The sequence below is a fragment of the Cinclus cinclus genome, chromosome Z, assembly GCF_963662255.1.
Source record: "Cinclus cinclus chromosome Z, bCinCin1.1, whole genome shotgun sequence".
In the NCBI taxonomy this organism is placed as follows: domain Eukaryota; kingdom Metazoa; phylum Chordata; class Aves; order Passeriformes; family Cinclidae; genus Cinclus; species Cinclus cinclus.
In genome coordinates this window covers 63,844,913-63,863,457 of record NC_085084.1, presented here as the reverse complement: position 1 = coordinate 63,863,457, position 18,545 = coordinate 63,844,913, and the positions used below count along the sequence as shown (strand labels likewise).

The window sequence follows — 18,545 nt, the reverse complement described above, 5'->3', positions numbered from 1 at the left end:
TGGGTTGTAAAGATTTTGGAATCAGCAGTACTACGTCCTGCAGTGCAAGCTGTAGATTGCTTACAGAAGTGTGTGGATAAACCCCAGACAGGGCTGGTTGTTCCATTCACTTTAAATAACTGAGGTAACATACACAACTACCTTTTAACAACCCCACTGTGTTGAGAAAGCAGACAGCAAACTTTGGGTTTCCATTAGTGAGAGATTATTTATTATTTAATTATTCATAACATTCCTCTCATAGCTGAAATGTTGACTAACAGAAATAATGTCTTTTCTAAATGTGTTGAAGATTTCATTGAATAATCAGCTAAATTAATTAAGAACTTGAAATTTGACAAATGTTCTGTTACATAAGTCGCTGTAGTTTATTAGTGTATCGTTTTCAAAAGAATTAATGCCACATGTAGTGTACCTTAAAATGGCTACACATTGAGTTTAGAATGTGTTCACTAACACGTCTCTGAAAACCTGCTAAAAACATGCCAGCATATTATTCTTCTATCTGCGTATAAAGCAATGCATTGTTTAAAAATCATAAAGCCACTCATTTTGTCATATTCTATAATGCTTATTCTTTATTATGAATAAGATTTCTGTTCTGTAAATGCATTATACATTAAATAAGTCACACTTAACTTTTGAGTCCACTGCTTGCTTCTTGCAAATAGCATGATGTGACAGTATGAAAACATGTTCTTTGTACAGCTTTGTTAGGGGCACTTAGTTGTGCTTCATTTGTTGTCAATTCCCAGCTGCAGTCTTCAGTATAAAGCTGTATTTCCTGCTACTCCTTGGCATTGTGCAGTTATTTTAACTTGGTGAAGACTCCCTTGAGGTTGAAGCAGCTTGGTTCAGCCAGAATTTTTAGAATTCTAAGGTCAAGTGGACCTGAATACTTTCCTTCTTCATTCCCCTTAAATGTAATATGTTTTGAATAATTTGTTTGCTTAGACACCTGAGTGTTCAATAAACTCCATGAAGATGCTTTAAATTTTGTTGGTGGTTAAAATAGGCAGGTGTTTGTTTACAGAATAGGTTTATCTGGGCTAAGTTGATAGTGTTCAGAATTATGCTTCTGTCCAGTTAAAGTTCTTCTGAAACCTGTTGCAGATTGCTAGATAATATTTGTGCTGTTTTCTATTTTTTCCTTTTTTAAACTCCACAAATTTGGTGATTTTTACAGTTGTGGTACTTAAGAACATTAAGAGCTATATGCATAGCTTCCTATTTTCATGGAGTTTTTTTTTCAAAAATGTAATGTGTTATAGGAAAAGTACTTATTCTCCCATAGCAATAGTTTTTAAGTGTTAGTTTCCTTATTTTCTTCATGGTTTTGAATAAGCAAGAGATGCTGAGAAACTTGAGTCTGTGAGTTCTACTGTTCAGAACAAGGAAATGCTTTGATATTTGAGAGAAGGGCTATTAGTACATTCTAATCAGAAGGAGAATTACTCAGTTTCTTTGCATTCACTAGCATCTTTAAATAATGTAGTTTGTTATTAGTGGGGAACATTCAAAAGAAACTTGAAATGCAGCTCAGACCATTGTGTAGATGTCATCAAACCTTCCAGAAGTATCTTTTCTATATATATTCTTCTCTAGCACTTCCCCCTCTCTTTTGTAATCTTTGTGGAACTCAATTTTTTCATTGTAATCCTTTCTACATGTACCTTTAGATGAAGCCTGTCTGCAAATATAGGTTTTTGTATGTATATCTACATAAAAATCATCATTTTCCTGTGACTGATCAAAAGAGTATGAATTTGGGATGGATGTTGCTTATATCTCTTACTGTTAATTATGTTAATTTTCACTTTGGCTTAACATTGTTAACAATTGAAGCACAACCTGCATGTATTGATCTGTGTTGATCATGTATCTGTTGCTGTATTTATCTGTATCTGCTTGCAAAACTGGTGGTTGTAGTACTGTGTAAGCTTAAGAAACAAAAAAAATAGCTGTTTGTCTGCTGAAGGCACATTTATTGTTACAGTGTTGGAGTTTTAAAACGGGGATTATTGGAACAGAAGTTACAGTGTTGCACAGATCTTTATTATCTCTGGTGGCATCTTGAAATTGATGTGCCCTTTGTATCAAGTACACGCTTCAAACCCTAGGGGTGTCCTAAGTATCATGCATGCTTTCCTGAGCAGCGCACTGAATATGATTTGGTTTAATATGACTTTATTTTTATCTTTTAGGCGCAAGAGCGATCAGAGAGTGGAGAAATGGCATTTATTAAACAACTTGTTCGAAAAATCCTGATAGTTATTGCTCGTCCTGCTCGCTTACTGGAATGCCTGGTAAGGTCATGCTTACTATGAGTAGTGTTTTTCACTTAGTAGTGTAGGCAGTTCTATGATTTGGTGTTCAAGGCTCTTCACAACTGACTTTTGGAACATGTCAAACAGTGTAGGGCTTCACTGTTAGTGGGACCCTTTCCACTTCTGTTATTTGATAGAGTATACTGTCAGGATCCTCCTGCAGTTTTGTTTGGTTCCTTGCCATTGTGGATACTAAGGTATGGAATCCTTTTCATCAACTGAGGAAGCTGCTGTTTAAAACCAGTTGGCTTTTCCTGTTGTTTTGTTAGACTTCTCCATTTCTTGGGATGACTGTTCCAGAATTGTAATTGCTTGGTGGTTTTCTTATTTCTTAACAGTTTCATAATTTAGTTGCACTCAACAGATGCCAGAACTATAAACATCTTGAGGTCAGCTCTGCAGTACCTTATCTGGTGGTAAGAGCAGAAGGGGGATCAGGCTGTCTGGATACCTGGGTAGTTGCTGTTATACTGGGGAGCAGAAGAGTTGATTTACTTACGCGTGAGCATAGCAGCGACTTTGCGAGACTGGGTTAGTTTGTGCGAGCCGTGTGGGTGTGTTTCTGCGTTTCTTGCCCATGCTATGGGTGCTGGGATGGCTCAGGTGTGGTAAGTTGCTCCTACGCACAGAGCCAGTGTGCTTCAGTTGTTCAGTTGAGCTAATAAACACTAGCAGAACACAGTGTACACAGGAGGATGGTGTAGACACCCAAATACCTTGCCAGAGCCAGCCTGATTCCAAAAGGCCTGGCAAGCAGCCTGAGCTGACTTTGAGCCCCTCTGCTTGCCAATACTAAGATCAGTGTTGATGCTGCATACAGCTATTTGAAGCTGGCAGGGCTTATGTGGAAGCCAGCCTGCTGCTAGACTCAAGTGATGCCTGAAATTGTCATAACTGCAGTTGCGTCGCACTGAATCTGAGCTAGTAAATTTTTTCAACCTGATTTTGGCTCTGTGCTGTGTCCCTTCATCTGTGGCACAGTTAATCCACACCCTGGCTTGTTCAGCCATGGGCATTTTGGGAGCTTCCTCTATTTTGTTTTGGAAACATTGAGTCTCAGTGTTGCTAGTTGCCTTTTTGTTCATTATTTGCAGTTCAGAAGGAGTGTAAAAATAAGATACGTGCTCTGGATCAGCATAAAAGAGATGTTAAAAAAAACACCAAAAAAAGCAACAACAACAAAAAAACAAACAAGCACAAAGGAAGGGTTTAAAGAGAACACCTTAGCATGTCCCATTTTTGCCATTGAATCCACACTTGTTTTACTTCATCTTCCTGAGAAGTTAATTCCATGTCTAGTGTGTTGTTCCCTGCTTTATTTACAAGGTTTATGTTTCTTCACATCATCCAGTTTCTCATATCCTTGTTTTTTCCCTCTCTGGTTTGCATCCTTCTCTATTACACACATCCAGAAATGCTCTTAAATGCATCTTGTAGGCAGTCAGACGAAGACTTCTTAATAATACTTTACATCCTTCCATTACAGGCATGGTAGCTTTCTCCCATCAACCCTTGCTCCCAGCATCACCATTCTGTATTAGCTTTCTTTCTAATTGAGGTGCTGGAGTGTGTCAAGTGAAGGGTAGCAAGACTCATGAAGAGTCTAGACAATGTATCCAGGGGCGACTGAGGGAGCTGGGTTTGTTCAGTCTCAAGAAGAGGAGGCTCATGAGGCACCTTACTGCTCTTTGAGCTCCCTCAAAGGAAGGTGCCAGGTGGGAGCTGGTCTCTCCTACGGTGCCTGCAGGACTACAGGAAATAGCCTTAAATTGAGACAGGGGAGATTCAGATTGCATAATTGAATTTTTTTTTTTTTCTCCTCTTAGAGTAGTCAGGCATTGGAATAGGTTGCCCAGGGAGGTGATGGAGTTTCCTGGAGGTGTTTAAGAGGTGTTTGGTTCTCGTGCTGGGTGATACTTCAGTGGTTTAGGATTTACAGTAATGGTACTGTATGGATGGTTGTACTGAATGATCTTAAAGGTCTCTTCAAACCATGATAGTTCTGTGGTTCCAATTCAAGTTCTCTCCTGGTAGTCTATTTGCCTATTAGTTTATTCTCCCTAAGTTTTAATGGGATCTAGTCTAAATATCTGTTCACTGAGTTCCCACTTTTTGCCACTGGGATTTTATCCTAGGCTAGTTGCTCTGCCTTATCCTTCAAGTAATGTGCACCCCTTCTTTTGCTGAGCATGCTGAAGTGAGTGGAAAAATAGTGGTGCAAAGGTCAGATGTGACTGTGTCTCACAGTTGAGTATGAGAGCAGCAATGGCAGGGAAAGCCAGCCCAGCTTGCTTCAAGTGTTCTCACTTAAGACAGGATTTTCAAAAGGTTTAAACTGGATTGTAACAACTCTACATCGTATGTTTCTACAGCTACAGGTAGCTTGATCAAATTTAGTCTTATGATCATACAACAATACATTTTTCATGCAAGAAGATGTTAAGCCTGGATCATATACATAATTGTAAACTTACAGTATCTTTTCTGTAGCATTTCTCTGGAAACTTACGAATATTACTGTCTGATATTTTATAATATACATCTGAAGTAGATAATAGGTGTGGAAAACTTCAGCCTCTGTAAAAAAGTTCATAAAATTGTAGGAAATTAATCCAGCCTTGTGGTTGTCAGACATTTCAGATAGCGAGCAGTAAAACTGTCAGTTTCCTGATGGTGGTCTTGTCTCAGGTGTTCATAACATGTGAAATCTTACTTTAGTTTACTTGATAATCATAGAAATAAAGGTTTTACGGTTTCATATGTGTAAGATCTACTGCAAATTATTTGAGTATTTTTCTCTGTTTGTACATGAAAAATGAAATGCAGAGCTGGAAGTGAAGAGCAGAAAATAAATTCACTGCTTCTCATTATTTGGACCTGTGTATGTATATGTGTGTTTAGATAGCTGTACACACACCCACACACACACCCCACATACACACATTCATATGATTAAAATTACCTGTTTTGAAATTAGCTTGTCTTGTTAGTAAGTGGAGAAGAAGCTGTGTATCTGCCACTGCAGCAGGTCAGGAGATGATAATGTTTTCAAGACAAAAGAAATAGAAATCTTGGCACACAACATCATGCTGTTGGCTGTTTTAGTGCCAAGGAGTAACATACGAGAGAGTTAGCTGGGGACAGCATGTAAGATGAGGAGAGTAAGACTGAAATAGCATGTACTGTCTAGTTACTGGTTCAGGTTTTTGGGCAGGTGTGCAGCATCCTGCAACTTCGGGCTATAGTAAGGCAGCTTGGGTAGTTAATGAGTTTGTGGTTAAGACCTTTGCAGTGGATTGTACACGTTGAAAATTGTTTCATGACACATGTAAAACTAAGATTGTTTCCATAAGACTGGAAATTCCAAAGATATTTTATATTCAGACATGCTGGAGCTCTGCTGTTAGCTGCAACAGTTCTGATGCTTCCAAAATGAAGCATGGTACCAAATTTCTCAAGCTGCCTTCTGGGTTGGGATGTCAACTTTCCAAGTCCTGAGTAGCCTGGGGATATAGGACAGGACCCTTGTGATTCAACATGTTGTCTAAAACGCCATGGAGTTATGTTTGGCTGCAAAACAGTCAGGAAATTAGCAATCTCAGCAGTCTCCCTGGCTTCTACAGGTATTTATGACAGAGCTGACCTACTTGAGGAAAAAGTCTATTTTGTTATATTAATGACTAGTGGCTATCACTCTGTTAAGGGTTGTACCTGAAGGCACAAACACCTTGAAGAATCCAGTAATCATGAACAGATGTTTAGGTATGAATTCATGCCAGTAGAAAGAGTAGTTAAACTGTATTAAAAAATACCACCCACATTGTTTTAATAATCTTCCTCACTCCTTTCAAGGTATTTCTCTTTTTGTAGTCTATAAAGGTAGTGAAATTAATATATTTCCAATAGACTTGGGAATATGTAGAGTTTTCAGTTTCTATTCTCTTTGTTCCTTGTTGAGGCTTGCCTTTTTGGTATGTTGTAAATGATAGTTGTAATATAGTTAATTCCCACAGAAAAATATTTCATTTCTGGGTATGAAACAATTGAATCAATGAAGCTCAGATTTTTAAAATCAAGTTTCAGTTTTATCTTCATTCTAAAGCTAGTGATTTATTTAATTGTATTTTCCATAAAACATATTGCATATATATTGATTAGAAATACTTGAAATTAATACTTCAGAAGTAAAAAGTATAGTGCAATATATTTACATAGTTGTAGTGGATTTTTATAAGCAAGCACATACAGGGAGATATTATTCTCTATTTGAAATCTTATTTTTGTTGGTTATAGGTTATTTCACTCAGCATCATGTGAAGTTTTGAGGGCAAAGAACATACTGTTCATATAAAATTGTGCTCTGAAATAATGACATGCAATTCCATTGTTTACATCATGTTATACTGTATAAGAATCAGAATAGATTAATAGACTACTAGTAATAGAATAAAGGGGTATTGTTTTTAGTAGGAAAATTCTATATATGTGGAGTTAGAAGAAGCAAAGGAAGTGATATTCTTTTTATGTTAGACGCTAAGAAGCCAGTTTCAACAGAGAAAATGATGATGATTGTTTTTCCTCTAGGAATTTGATCCTGAAGAATTTTACTATCTGTTGGAAGCAGCTGAAGGCCATGCTAAAGAGGGGCAAGGCATTAAAACAGACATCCCTCGATATATTATTAGCCAGCTGGGCTTAAATAAAGATCCTCTGGAAGGTAAGTGAATCTCCTGGTATAGCTACAGGTTTCTAGGTTCTTCTTTCTCAATGTGTTCTGTCATTCTGAGAATCTGTGTGTATCTGAAAAGGGTCAAAGTAAAGATGGTAGCAGAACAAGCGTTTGCTGACCTTCACTGTACTCTCACAAGCTCAAACACATTTAAAAGGCCATTTCTTCTGAATAGGATTTTTTTTTGCAAATGTCATTCACAAATACACTGTGTCAGTGATACCGCTCATCTTTTCTGAGTCTGACAATGCTGATTCCTCATTGCAGCTCTAGCTGAAATTTACTTGGATAATTTGATGGTGACTGTTATCTGAGCACTGTTATAGGTGACTCTTGGTTGATCTGCTGTTTGCTTCTCAGTGCTCCCAGGTTTCTTCATCATGGAGTCTCTGAGAAGACTATCCCATTAATTTTCTGTGTAATTTGAGTCCATGTTGGGGCTTTTGTAGTGAGAGCTTAGGTTCCAGTGGCAGTATTGTTACTGCAGAATTTTTCTTTATTGTGAGAGTGGTGAGACACTGGAACACATTGCCCAAAGAAGTGGTGGAAGTGTTTCAGACCAGACAGAATGAGGCTCTGAGCAGCCTGGTCTAATGGTGGGTGACAAGGTAACACACCTAGCTGATCAGGGGAAGCCAGTTAATGTGATCTTTTTGGATTTCACTAAAGTTTTCAGTACTGTCTCTCACAGTGTCCAAATGTACACAAACTGCCCAGCACACAGCTGGATTGGGACATCGTGTGATGGGAGAGCAGCTGGCTCATGGGTCAGACACAAGGGGTGACAGTGAATGGGGTGACATCAGGAGGGGGACCTGTCCCTAGGGGTGTTCACGGGGCTCCACCTTAGGCTCTGTGGTCTTCAACATTTCATAAATGATTGGGTTCAGTTCTGGAAGGGATACAAAGGTCACAGATGGTACAAAACTGGGAGGAGCTGTTGACTCCCCCCAGGCTGGGAGGTTCTGCAGAGAGACCTTTGACAAGTTTGTGGGCTGGGCGATCATCAGCCATATGAAATTCAACAGCAGAAAGTGCCATATTCTGCCCCTGGGATAGGACAACCCTGGATGTACAGACAAACTGGGGAATGAGAGGCTGGAGAGCAGTGCCATGGAAAGGACCTGGGGTTCTGGTCCATGGCAGGTTGAACATGAGCCAGCAGTGCCCTGGCAGCCAGGAGGGCCACCTGTGTCCTGGGGGGCACCAGGGACAGCATCACCAGCAAGGCAAGGGAGGGGATTGTCCTGCTGTGCTCTGCTCTGTGGTGGCCTCATCTCCAGTGCTGGGGACAGTCCAGCAATGCAGTATAAAAACCTTAAACTGTTGGAAAGCATCCAAAGAGGGACAACAGAGATATTGAAGGGCCTTGAGGGGAAGCCATCACTTGGTTTGCTCAGCCTTGAGGAGACTGAGGGGAGACCTCATTGCCGTCTGCAACTTCCTCGCAAGGGAGAGCAGAGGGCAGGTACTGATCTCTTCTCTGGTGACCAGTGACAGGATCTGAAGGAATGGCCTGAAGGTGTGCCAGGAGAGGCTTAGGTTGAATATTAGGAAAAGGTTCTTCCCCCAGAGGGTGGTTGGTCGCTGGAACAGGCTCTCCAGTGAAGTCACAGCACCAGCCTGACAGAGATGAAGAAGCATTGAACAATGCTCTCAGGCATGTGTGACTCTTGGGGGTGGCCCTGTGCAGGGCCAGGAGCTGGACTTCATCATCCTTTTGAGTCCCTTCCAACTCAGTTGATGCTGTGATTCTGTGTCCCAGCCCACGGTGGAAGGTTTAGAACAAGATGATCTTCAAGGTCCTTTCTAACCCAAGGCATTCTGTGGTTCTTTTAAGGACAGCATTGAAAAAATCTGAAATCACTTCTCTGTCCTAGCCAGATCATCTTCTTTGCCACCCTGAGACCAGGTTCTGTCACTGGTGACAAATAGAAATTGGTTCATTGTGTTCAGTGCTAGCTCTGCAATTTGGAAGAAATTATCAGAAATGCTGTAATGGGAAAATAAGCCCAGCTGGTGCCCATTAGCTTGTCTATCATGTTGTCAACCAGGACTAGGAGAGGGCTTGATAACACAAAATAATAGCAAATAGCAAAAAACTATGATAAACATTTTTTTTTTTGACAGTTTTCATGATGCAAGATCACATGTTATTAAATCAGAGAAGTAGTATATTGTGTGTTAAAACCCATTTGCTGAACTAAAGCAGTTTGTGAAGTTCAGTACTGCCTGTTGTCAGGAATTTGGTTAGTTCTAATTCAGTTAGATTGAGTATTGTTACAGATGGCATTAATGTTATATTAACAGGTCTAAAGAAAGTCAAGTGCATTATTAGTCCACTTCCTATCTTCACAGAACTTCCTCATCAAAATTTAGTATAATTTTTTTGCCTGAGATACAGATCAACAGCTTTGATGCTTTTTGTTTATAGTTGGAGTGCAGCGAAGGAAGTCAGACAAATTGGGAAAATACACATAAATACTATTTTTCTTTTTGGTATTGGAAAAGATCAAGAAGTATTGAAATTCTCTGCAAGATAAAGCATTGTTGTCTGGATTTGGTGAGCTGTTGGTCTGTCCTAAACTGACAGTTCATAAGTTCCTCACTGATCAAATATGCAAGATTTAATTTGGAGGGTGGGTTAACTAGTTTTGTGTCATTGACTCTTGTCCGCCAGTTGAACCTTATCTTTCTCATTGGCTCTTCCTGCCCACTTGGATAAAAGTGTTCCTCAGCAGTAGTCAAGAATCTGTCACTACCCAAATTTAATAGCAACTAAATTTTTTTTAGGACAGTTTATTGTGAGAGAGGTCTAGAAACAAATGCCTATATAAAGAATACTGCTTTCTTTAACTAAGTGAGTCTTCTGTGGGAGCATACTTCACCTAGAATGCATCTTACTGTATTTCATGAACTGAGTATCAACGAATATAACAAACTTTGAAGCATTCAAATGATAATTGAAGTTTTGGGGTTTGGGTTTTCTTTCTGAAGAAAAAAATAGCCTGTGTGGTTTGTCAGTAAACACAGAGGGGTTTACGATATATGGATAACTGATTTTGGTTCAGTTGGAGATCCGAGCAATTGAATTATTTAGTGTTTTGTTTTAAAGATTAATATATGTAAGTATTTGTAATAGGTAATTTAGGCCATCTGATTTGTGTTTTTGCTTTCCTCCCCCACTCCAAAAAAAGAAATACTTATAAATAGTATAAATCGCTGTGCAATGACTTCTTAAGTGATCTGGTTTTGATGCAAATTTGTGTCTCTGTATATAGGGATGCGACTTAAGCAAAAAAAAAAAAAAAAAAAAAGAAGGGCACTGTGGGTTTGTGTCTTGGAATTAATGGTTTACAAAGAGAATTATTTGGAGCACTGTATTCATTACTATAAAAATATTATGGGAAGATCATCCTCAAGACCTTTAAAGCCCTTTTATGTAAAAATAGAAAATTTTTAAAAAGCAGAATCAAGTTTTCCAAACCCAAAAAGTGCACCTCCATGGCACTACATATCCTGTAACATAGAATTGTATTTTCAACCAAGATGTTAATTTATATCTTCAGTGTTCATATATGTTCATTCAAGGGATTTTATTTCATCTGCAGGGAAAAGCATCCTACTTTAGACCTTTCTCTGCTTGTTTCCTTTGTTTGCAGTCATAACTGTTGTGTCCTTTCTTTGGGTGAAATGATGCTTGTATTATTCGGAGATAATGCTAGATAAATTTATACTGTATTAAAAGCAATACCACAGCAGTTTCATCACTTAGCAGAGACTGGTGGCTGAATTTCTGAAGAGTTCCCTGGGGAGAAATTTTTCCCCATGTTTTTTAAATTACTATCTTTACCTTTTTGAATCATGAGTCTTCAGATATAGTTTAAATCAATGAAAGGAAAAGGACAGATGTTTAATGGTATTTAAATGGGTTTGGAAAATCTCTTCAGGCCTTGTAAAATGGTTCCATAGCTCCCTTTTTTGAAAGCTGACTTTTGTTTCCATCCCATTAGTAACTACCACTTTCAAATAATATGGATTTCTCAGATAATGATTATTTTGCAAAAGTTTTGTTTCAAAAAGGATTATTTTAATTTGCTATTTATGAAAGTAATGTCAGTTGAGAAGCCTGTCAAAGTATATTAATTCAGCTAGCTTGGTTCTTGCCTATACAATAAATGTTTCATCAACACTTCTATTCTAAAACCCCCATGATCACAAAACTGTGACTTTTAACTGGAAAATCCACTTCAGGTTCAGCCTATGTAATTTTTTTTCTTTAAGATTTTGTTGGTTCTAGTGGCAGTATTTTTCACTGTTTATTGATTCAATTTTTGGAATGTTTTTTAGCTTCTTTAACACTTGAAAGATCTGTTTGGCTTTTGTAGTGACATTCTGATTTCTTCTGTTTCTTATATTTACCACATGTTTTGGTTTATATAGTGGTTACAAATGAGAATTACTCCTTAAATCTTTAGCTGTTCCAACAAAAAAATATCAGTGTGATAATTTGCTTTTAAAAATTGCTGTAAGTGTTGTGGAGCATTTCACTTGTAATAATCACTTGTTTTTATACAGAAAAATGCAGTTTAAATATTCTGTGGGAATATTCAGTTATATTTCATAGTCATAACAGTTCTGAGATAAAAATGAATCTTGGAAATTTTTGGTGGTCTTATTTCTGATTCCCAGCACATAAATGTGATAAAATTTGCATCTTTGGCTATGTAGGAGATATAATTAAATATGTATATATTTGCTGAGGTCTTTTGCTGAGGACTAGCTGGTGTGTCGAACTCTTTTCACCCAGATGAATTCTTGGTTACTACCCACCCTGAAGAACAAACTGGGCTTAGCAGCTCTGCAGCATAGGCTGACACTGGTAGCAGCAATCAGATCAAGTTTTAGGCTCCTAAAATCTTACTTTCCCGGAGAAGTCATCTGTGTTAGTGACTCTCTAATAAAAGCTTCCATGAAAACAGATTTTAGCTTATTCTGCTAGGCTTATCAGCATTTCTTTGTAGAATAACTAAATTATTTAGAGTCCATCTTAGGTCTAAACTAGAAGCTTTTGCTCTAACTGTGGAAAAGCCCAAAAGGATGGGCCTACTGTTAACCCCTCAGTGGCTGAGATGCTCAGGTGTTTTAGCAGATTAATGCTATCTTTCCCTTAGTGCTCAGTTTCCGCACAGCTTTTGGAAATGCTGGGTCTCTGCAGTGAAAACAGTATTGCTCTTCATTGATTCATGGCTAGTCTTCATTGCTTCAATGGACGATTTTTATGTAGGCACTGAAAAGCAAGTCCTCATTATCGGGGTAGATTTTTTAATATAAGCTTGGAGATGCCCTGCAAGTTATTTGTCAGGTGCTGCAAGTAGGACACCATTTTCTATTAAGTATTCCAGAAAGGTGTCACTTACGATGTTTTCTGTGCTTCATTTAGTTTTGTGTTTTCCACAGTTTAAAATTAAGTGTTTGATTTTCCTTTTCAGAAATAGCTCAGCTAGCTAATTGTGACAGTGGGACAGCAGAAACTCTGGAAGCAGATGAATCAATAAATGTAAGCTTTCTTGTTATATTACTGCTTTTGCTGAATGTGAACAAGGAAAATCTGGTGTATTCCCCCAACCCTGCCTATTCTGTATTCTCCTAGTATGTGTGAACAGATTTAATAAATATTGGTTAATACTGACACTAACTCTGTGACGCTCCTCAAGCAGAAGGCTTTCAAAAGGTGTAACCAAGCTTTCTACCTGTTTTCCTAGATATCTCAGTATCTTCATCTTCCACAGAGTGAGTGCTTACCATGTGGCAGTAACTTTACCAAAAAATCCACCACTTTCTTTTTTTTGTATTATATCAATGTATTTCTTTTTCTTTTAGAAGTATTGGTAAACTGTTTAATAAAACAAAGTATTTTAAAGCGGTCCATTCACAGAGGCAGCTAATGATCAAATTAAGAGATTCTGAACTGATCTAGTGAAGACACAATAGAGAAATTAATATCTTAGCAAATAGCCTAGATTGAAAAAGTTCGTTTACAGTTTGTAAGGTTGTATATCATCCTTCTGAATCTATGTTCAAAAACACTTGCCTTCATCAGTGGGTATCTTGCATTAATATTTTGTTAAGATACTTGCTCAAGATGACAAAAGCAAATTGGACATGTTGATTGTGGGCTTAAATGTGATTATTTTAAATTCTTACTTTTAAAAGTTGCTTCTTCTATCTTGGATTTCAGTCAACAGAGTAGATGAAGTTCTAACAATTTAGTCTTGATTTCAGTGCAAGTGGATGGTGAAAACAAGCAGTTTTAGGGGATGTCTAGGTAATTCAGTGGTACTTAACAAGTATTTACAAATGTTAGCAGGCATGGATTATCTGTTAGACCTGTTCTGATACTTAACTGAAAAGACATCATTGTCTGGTACATGTCATGTTATGTTGGGATATTTTCTAACATTTGGCAAAATGCCACTTACGAAAGATTCTGTAATTAATCAAAAAGGTGTTTCTTACTCTGCTGCTTTCATTCCTTTGTATTTAAAATACTGTATTAGACCTGAACAGCATTTAGTGGAAGGACACTGACAAATTGAAGACAAGACAGAATAACTAGAAGGCGTAAGGGAAGTGCCAAAGTACTTAACTGAATCTGAGGTGCAAAGTGACTTAGTGTTATTTGAGAAATTGAAATTGCGAAGTTGTGCTATGCAAATGCTGAAGAAATACAGAAAGAGTAATGTGGTGTAATAAAGGAATGTAAATGGAGAGATGATTAAGTCAGTAAAGAAAACTGTGAAGAGAACATTTGGAAACATCTCAAAATGTAGATGTGGAATAAACATACATGGGGAGTGACAGGAAGTGTAACTTTCAGTACACTGCAGTGTAACTTTCAAGTACAGGAAATGCTCACAATCGTCATAAATAGCAATTGGGAAGAATCCTGTACTGGCAGACAAGTGGGCTGAACAATTTAGTAAATCCTCCCTATCAGCTACTATGTAATTCATTATATTAACATTTTCACTAGTCTTGCCCTGAATTTTCTTTAGCAAGTTTTCAATTGAGAGTGTTTCAACCATGTCTACTTTCAGCTTCCAGCTGTTACTTAACTTCCTGGATAGGGATCATGGAATTTCTTGGAGATTCAAAAAGACGTTTGAAAAAGATCTTGTGAGTCTGGAAGTCTGCATTTGGAGTCCTGTGCTTTGCAGTGCTGAACCCCAATTCTAATTGACACATCTTCAAGATTAATTAAAAATTCAAACTAGAAAATAGGTATTGCCAAACTTGGGCCAACTTTTTCAAAAACAAGTTCTGACAAAGAAGTGGATTAAAGTGACTTCTTTAGAGATGGAATTAATGCATTTTTATTTTTCATCTTTTTATCTTTCATCTTGTCTCTTTTCACCATCCTCCCTGTTATGTCACACTTTATCCTAACATAAGTTTGAAGTATGCCAAATTATATTTGAGTGAACAAGGGCTCATCAACAGTTTGTTTCTACCAGGCCATAGTATGAAGGTCAGATTTACTAAAATGGGAAGGCACTGGCCAAGAAGTTCCATGTGGAATTCACAGAAGTCCATGACTCCAGATGAGAATTGCCAGTAACTCCTTTACCAGAAGCCTTCGTGGCTGTAACCTGTGCATGGAGAGAAGTGGACAGTTCACTGCAGTGCAGCAGATACCTGTTTGATGAAAAGGCAGCTTTGTTTCAGAAACCCCTTGGTCCCTCTCTGTGCTAGCTCTGTGGTTGGCTGTCCAGGGCTTTTACCTGGTTCATCAGTATGAAGCCTGGTGATAATAGTTTTCTTGCTTGAGCTTTTTTCCCCTGGTTTTGAAAAAAAAATATTGTATTAACTTTGTTCATTCTCATCTCTTACTTCGAAGAGTTCTAATACCTCACTGAAGCTGCAGAGGAAACCTCGGGAAAGTGATTTTGAAACAATTAAACTGATTAGTAATGGAGCATATGGGTGAGTAATCCCTGACTGTGACAACTCTTTTGGATTTTAGTTTTGTTTAATTCCCCATTGTTTCTTATTTCAGGGGTCTTTGTGTGAGGGAGTGGGTTTGCACCTCGCCGTTTTCATTTTGCATTATTGTTTTGTTACTAGTATTTTAAGTTCACAAGGTATTGGAAAGTTTTCTAGGCAGTAATGAATTGCTTTGTGCTGCAGTAAATCAAAGTACTGAATATTACATCAGAAAGATTTTTTAGAATCAGATATCATGCTGACGATGAAGTATGATTAAATCAAAGGGCACATTTTAGCTCACCTTTATAACACTGCAAAAAGTCTGTGTTTATGCAGATGTGTGAGAGAATTATATTTAATCTGTAGGGAGATAGATTGATAAAAATGATTGCTTACTTGACCTAGAAGTATCATTGCAATAGAAACAAATTTCCTCAAGTAGGGCAAGCAGTGTTTTGTTACTTTGTGGATGCTATTCTAGTTCTCAAATTTTAACCAATTAGCTTTAAAGGAATTGCCATTTTTTGGTTTGTTTCTTGGTTTGTTTACATATCACTTACTGCCTAGTGATAATCTGAAGATATCGTAGAAGACCAAGAGAAGATTCTGGTAACCTGGGCCTCTAAATGAACACAGAATATTTTCTGGAAGTACTTTGCAGTGGTGGTGTCTGTCTTCAGCCCCCTCTTCTGATCCTGTGCTATCTGTTAGATCCTTGTTTGGCTCCTCCTCTGCACTGCAATATATCAAGACAGGAACTGTTGTTCTGTGTAACCTGAAGGAACAAGAGGGATGTAAACTGGTTCAAAAAAGAGAGGTTTGCATCTTGAGGTGAGGAGCCCACTGCCAATGAGCCATTGTCACAGCCTGGCAGAGGGGGAGGGAGGTGCTGCTTTCCAGCACAAAAGGTGCTGCTTCCCTTGCTTGAGGTGGGAAGTGACAGCAAGCTGCTAAGACTGAGCACTCTGTGAAGGGATCTTGGACCTAGGATAAAAAGCACCTGCAGTCCACCCACTGAAGTTTTGTGTGCCTTCTGAATGGCCTGAAGCTGTTGGGCTCTCTCCAATGACATTTAGTTAAAGGTAGCTGTGAGTTCTGGAACTGGCGGCATTTAATGCTGCCTGGACTATTGCCTGTGGTGGCTTGTGTGGAGGCCTCTTGTGTCCAGACATTTTCTCATAACTCAGCAAAAATCCCAAACAAAATAGTATAATCTGCAGTAAAGTTATATAAATATTCAAATAAAATTTATCACTATCCAAGCTCTGTTCAATTAATTTTGTCAGAACTTCTTTGCAGACAAACTTGCTGCTTACCGTATCTCACCTTCTCCCAGTTAACCCCAGTACCTCAAAAGCCTGACTCTCAGCAGTTAGCAGTTAGTTAGTTTGTCAGTAGTTAGATGCTACTCCCCTCCCTGGATGCACCCCTTTCTCCTTCCCTTGGCAGATGTTAAGTCTCCTCCATTCCTCCCTTAATCTCTTTTTGTTGTTGGAGGAGTGGAGGAGGATAAAAGGAACTGTGTGGACTAGGTCCCTGTTGGAGAAAGGGATGTCGAGGGTCACTGACCCTTTCTCAATTCCGAGCGATGGGAAAAGGACGGAGCAACTGGGATGTGGCACAGCGGTCAGCAGAGTGAGGAATGGCACCTGAAGGCAGAGATTCCCTAGACCTACTTGTGCCTCTTGCTCCATAGGTGTTCCAGCCAGAAGAAGGCTCAAAGAGCTGTTAAGAAATACAGACTGGAGACAGGTGTCCCCCTGAAACCAGAGACAAAAAGGGAAAGCAAAGCTGGAAAAGAGCAGATGAAAAGCTGTCACGCACAGTTACGGTTTTTTCCTCATATTCATGGCAGGGAAAATCCAAGACTTACTAATTTTCTTTTAAATGCCAATAATACATAAAATTGGCAGTGTTATGCTGTAAAACAGTTGAATGATACCCTGATAAATACGTAAAAAAAAGAAAGATGCTAGAGAATAACCAGCTTGGAGTATATCCAGGTTCTTAATGAATCATTTTCATTATCAAGTGTGAAAACGGGTAGGCTGCCTGCTTATGATGTGGTAGTATAAGTGGAAATTGGAAAACTCATCACTTTTGTAGAGCGATATTACTTCCATCCTTAAGGAATAATGAAGTAGATTTTGTTGGTTTTTATTTTTCTTTAAAATAGCTACTTCTTAGAAGAAAAATCAAAAATGAGAAAACAAAGCCTGTAGTGGGTTGACTCTGGCTGGATTCCTGGCACCTGCCAAAGCTGCTCTGTTACTCTCCTCCACAACTGGACAGGAGAGAGACTACAGAATGAAGGGTTCATGGGTTGAGCTAAAGACTAGGAGATGACTAGGAGTCATTACATACCAACACAGGCAAAACAGACTTGATCTGGGAGTATTAATTGAATTTATTGCTAAAAAAATCAAAGCAGAATAATGAGAAGTATGAGACCTTAAAAAACCCCTTCCCCCCATCACTCCACATCTGCTTCCTCCCCTCAGCAGTGCAGGGACCCAGGGAATGGGGATTATGGTGAGTTGATGACATGTTGCTGCTGCTGCTGCTCAGGGAGGAGAGTCCTTCCTCTGCTTGTGTGGGGTGTCCTTCCCACGGGAGACAGCTCTCCATGAATTTCTTCAACGTGAGTCCATCCCATGAACAACAGCCCTTCCCACAGTGCTGCAATGTGGGTCACTCTTCCACAGGGTGCAGTTCTTCAGGCACAGCCTTTTACTGTGTGGGCCACTGTTGGGGTCGCAGGTTGTACCAGGAAACCTGCTCCACTCTGGGATCCTGTAGTCTTTCCACTACCAAAACCTTGCTATACAAATCCAATACATGGAGAGGGAAAGGAACACAGTGAAATGTGAGACAGTAAACTTATAAAAGTGTTTGCTCACTTTTAAAAGTGAGTTAGAAAAGGTTTCTCACTTTTAAAAGTGATTTTAGCATCTGTTCAATACTGTAAATTGAGGAGGCTTGTGCTGCGAAGTTCTCTAGGATACCACTTTTTCAGAACTGTCTGTGTGCTTGAATCTCTGCTGTGTCAGATGGACTGTAAAATCAACAGACCATTTTTCTGGTCTTTACTGAAGTAGGGCTTTCTTTTTGCTGTTGGCACTAGTACAGTTGATGGTTAATTTACTCAAAAGTTATGGTCAAGTTTAAAGGGGAACACATCAAGATAACTTAAATTCTGTGTAACCCATTTATGAAATGGAGTATAAGAAACCAGTAATACCTATTTTTTGTGAATATAAAGCAAGAAAGTATCCCGAAGGCATTTAATATAGTTTATTTACAAGTATAAGTAGCTGAAACAAATGTTATTGCTGTTATGCTACAACACATGTATTTTCCCTGCTATGTTTTTCCAGACTATTAATTTTTTTTAAATAATCTAAGTATATGTGAATTCTGCATGTGCTTCATTGATTTATTCTCTAAAATATGTCAGTGGGTGTATTGTATGCTCTGACTTACTAAAGCTGCAGTATGCT

At 38.5% G+C, this 18,545-nt stretch overlaps 1 protein-coding gene across 1 annotated transcript in view; it reads left to right on the top strand.

Moving 5' to 3' along the window:
- Positions 1-18,545, top strand: part of MAST4 (microtubule associated serine/threonine kinase family member 4) — a 279,151-nt gene that overhangs the window by 230,707 nt on the left and 29,899 nt on the right. The window contains exons 13-16 of the mRNA XM_062513746.1: positions 2,205-2,306; positions 6,912-7,044; positions 12,549-12,616; positions 14,957-15,042. Of these exons, the coding sequence (XP_062369730.1) occupies positions 2,205-2,306; positions 6,912-7,044; positions 12,549-12,616; positions 14,957-15,042 (389 nt within the window). The remainder of the gene's footprint in view (positions 1-2,204; positions 2,307-6,911; positions 7,045-12,548; positions 12,617-14,956; positions 15,043-18,545) is intronic.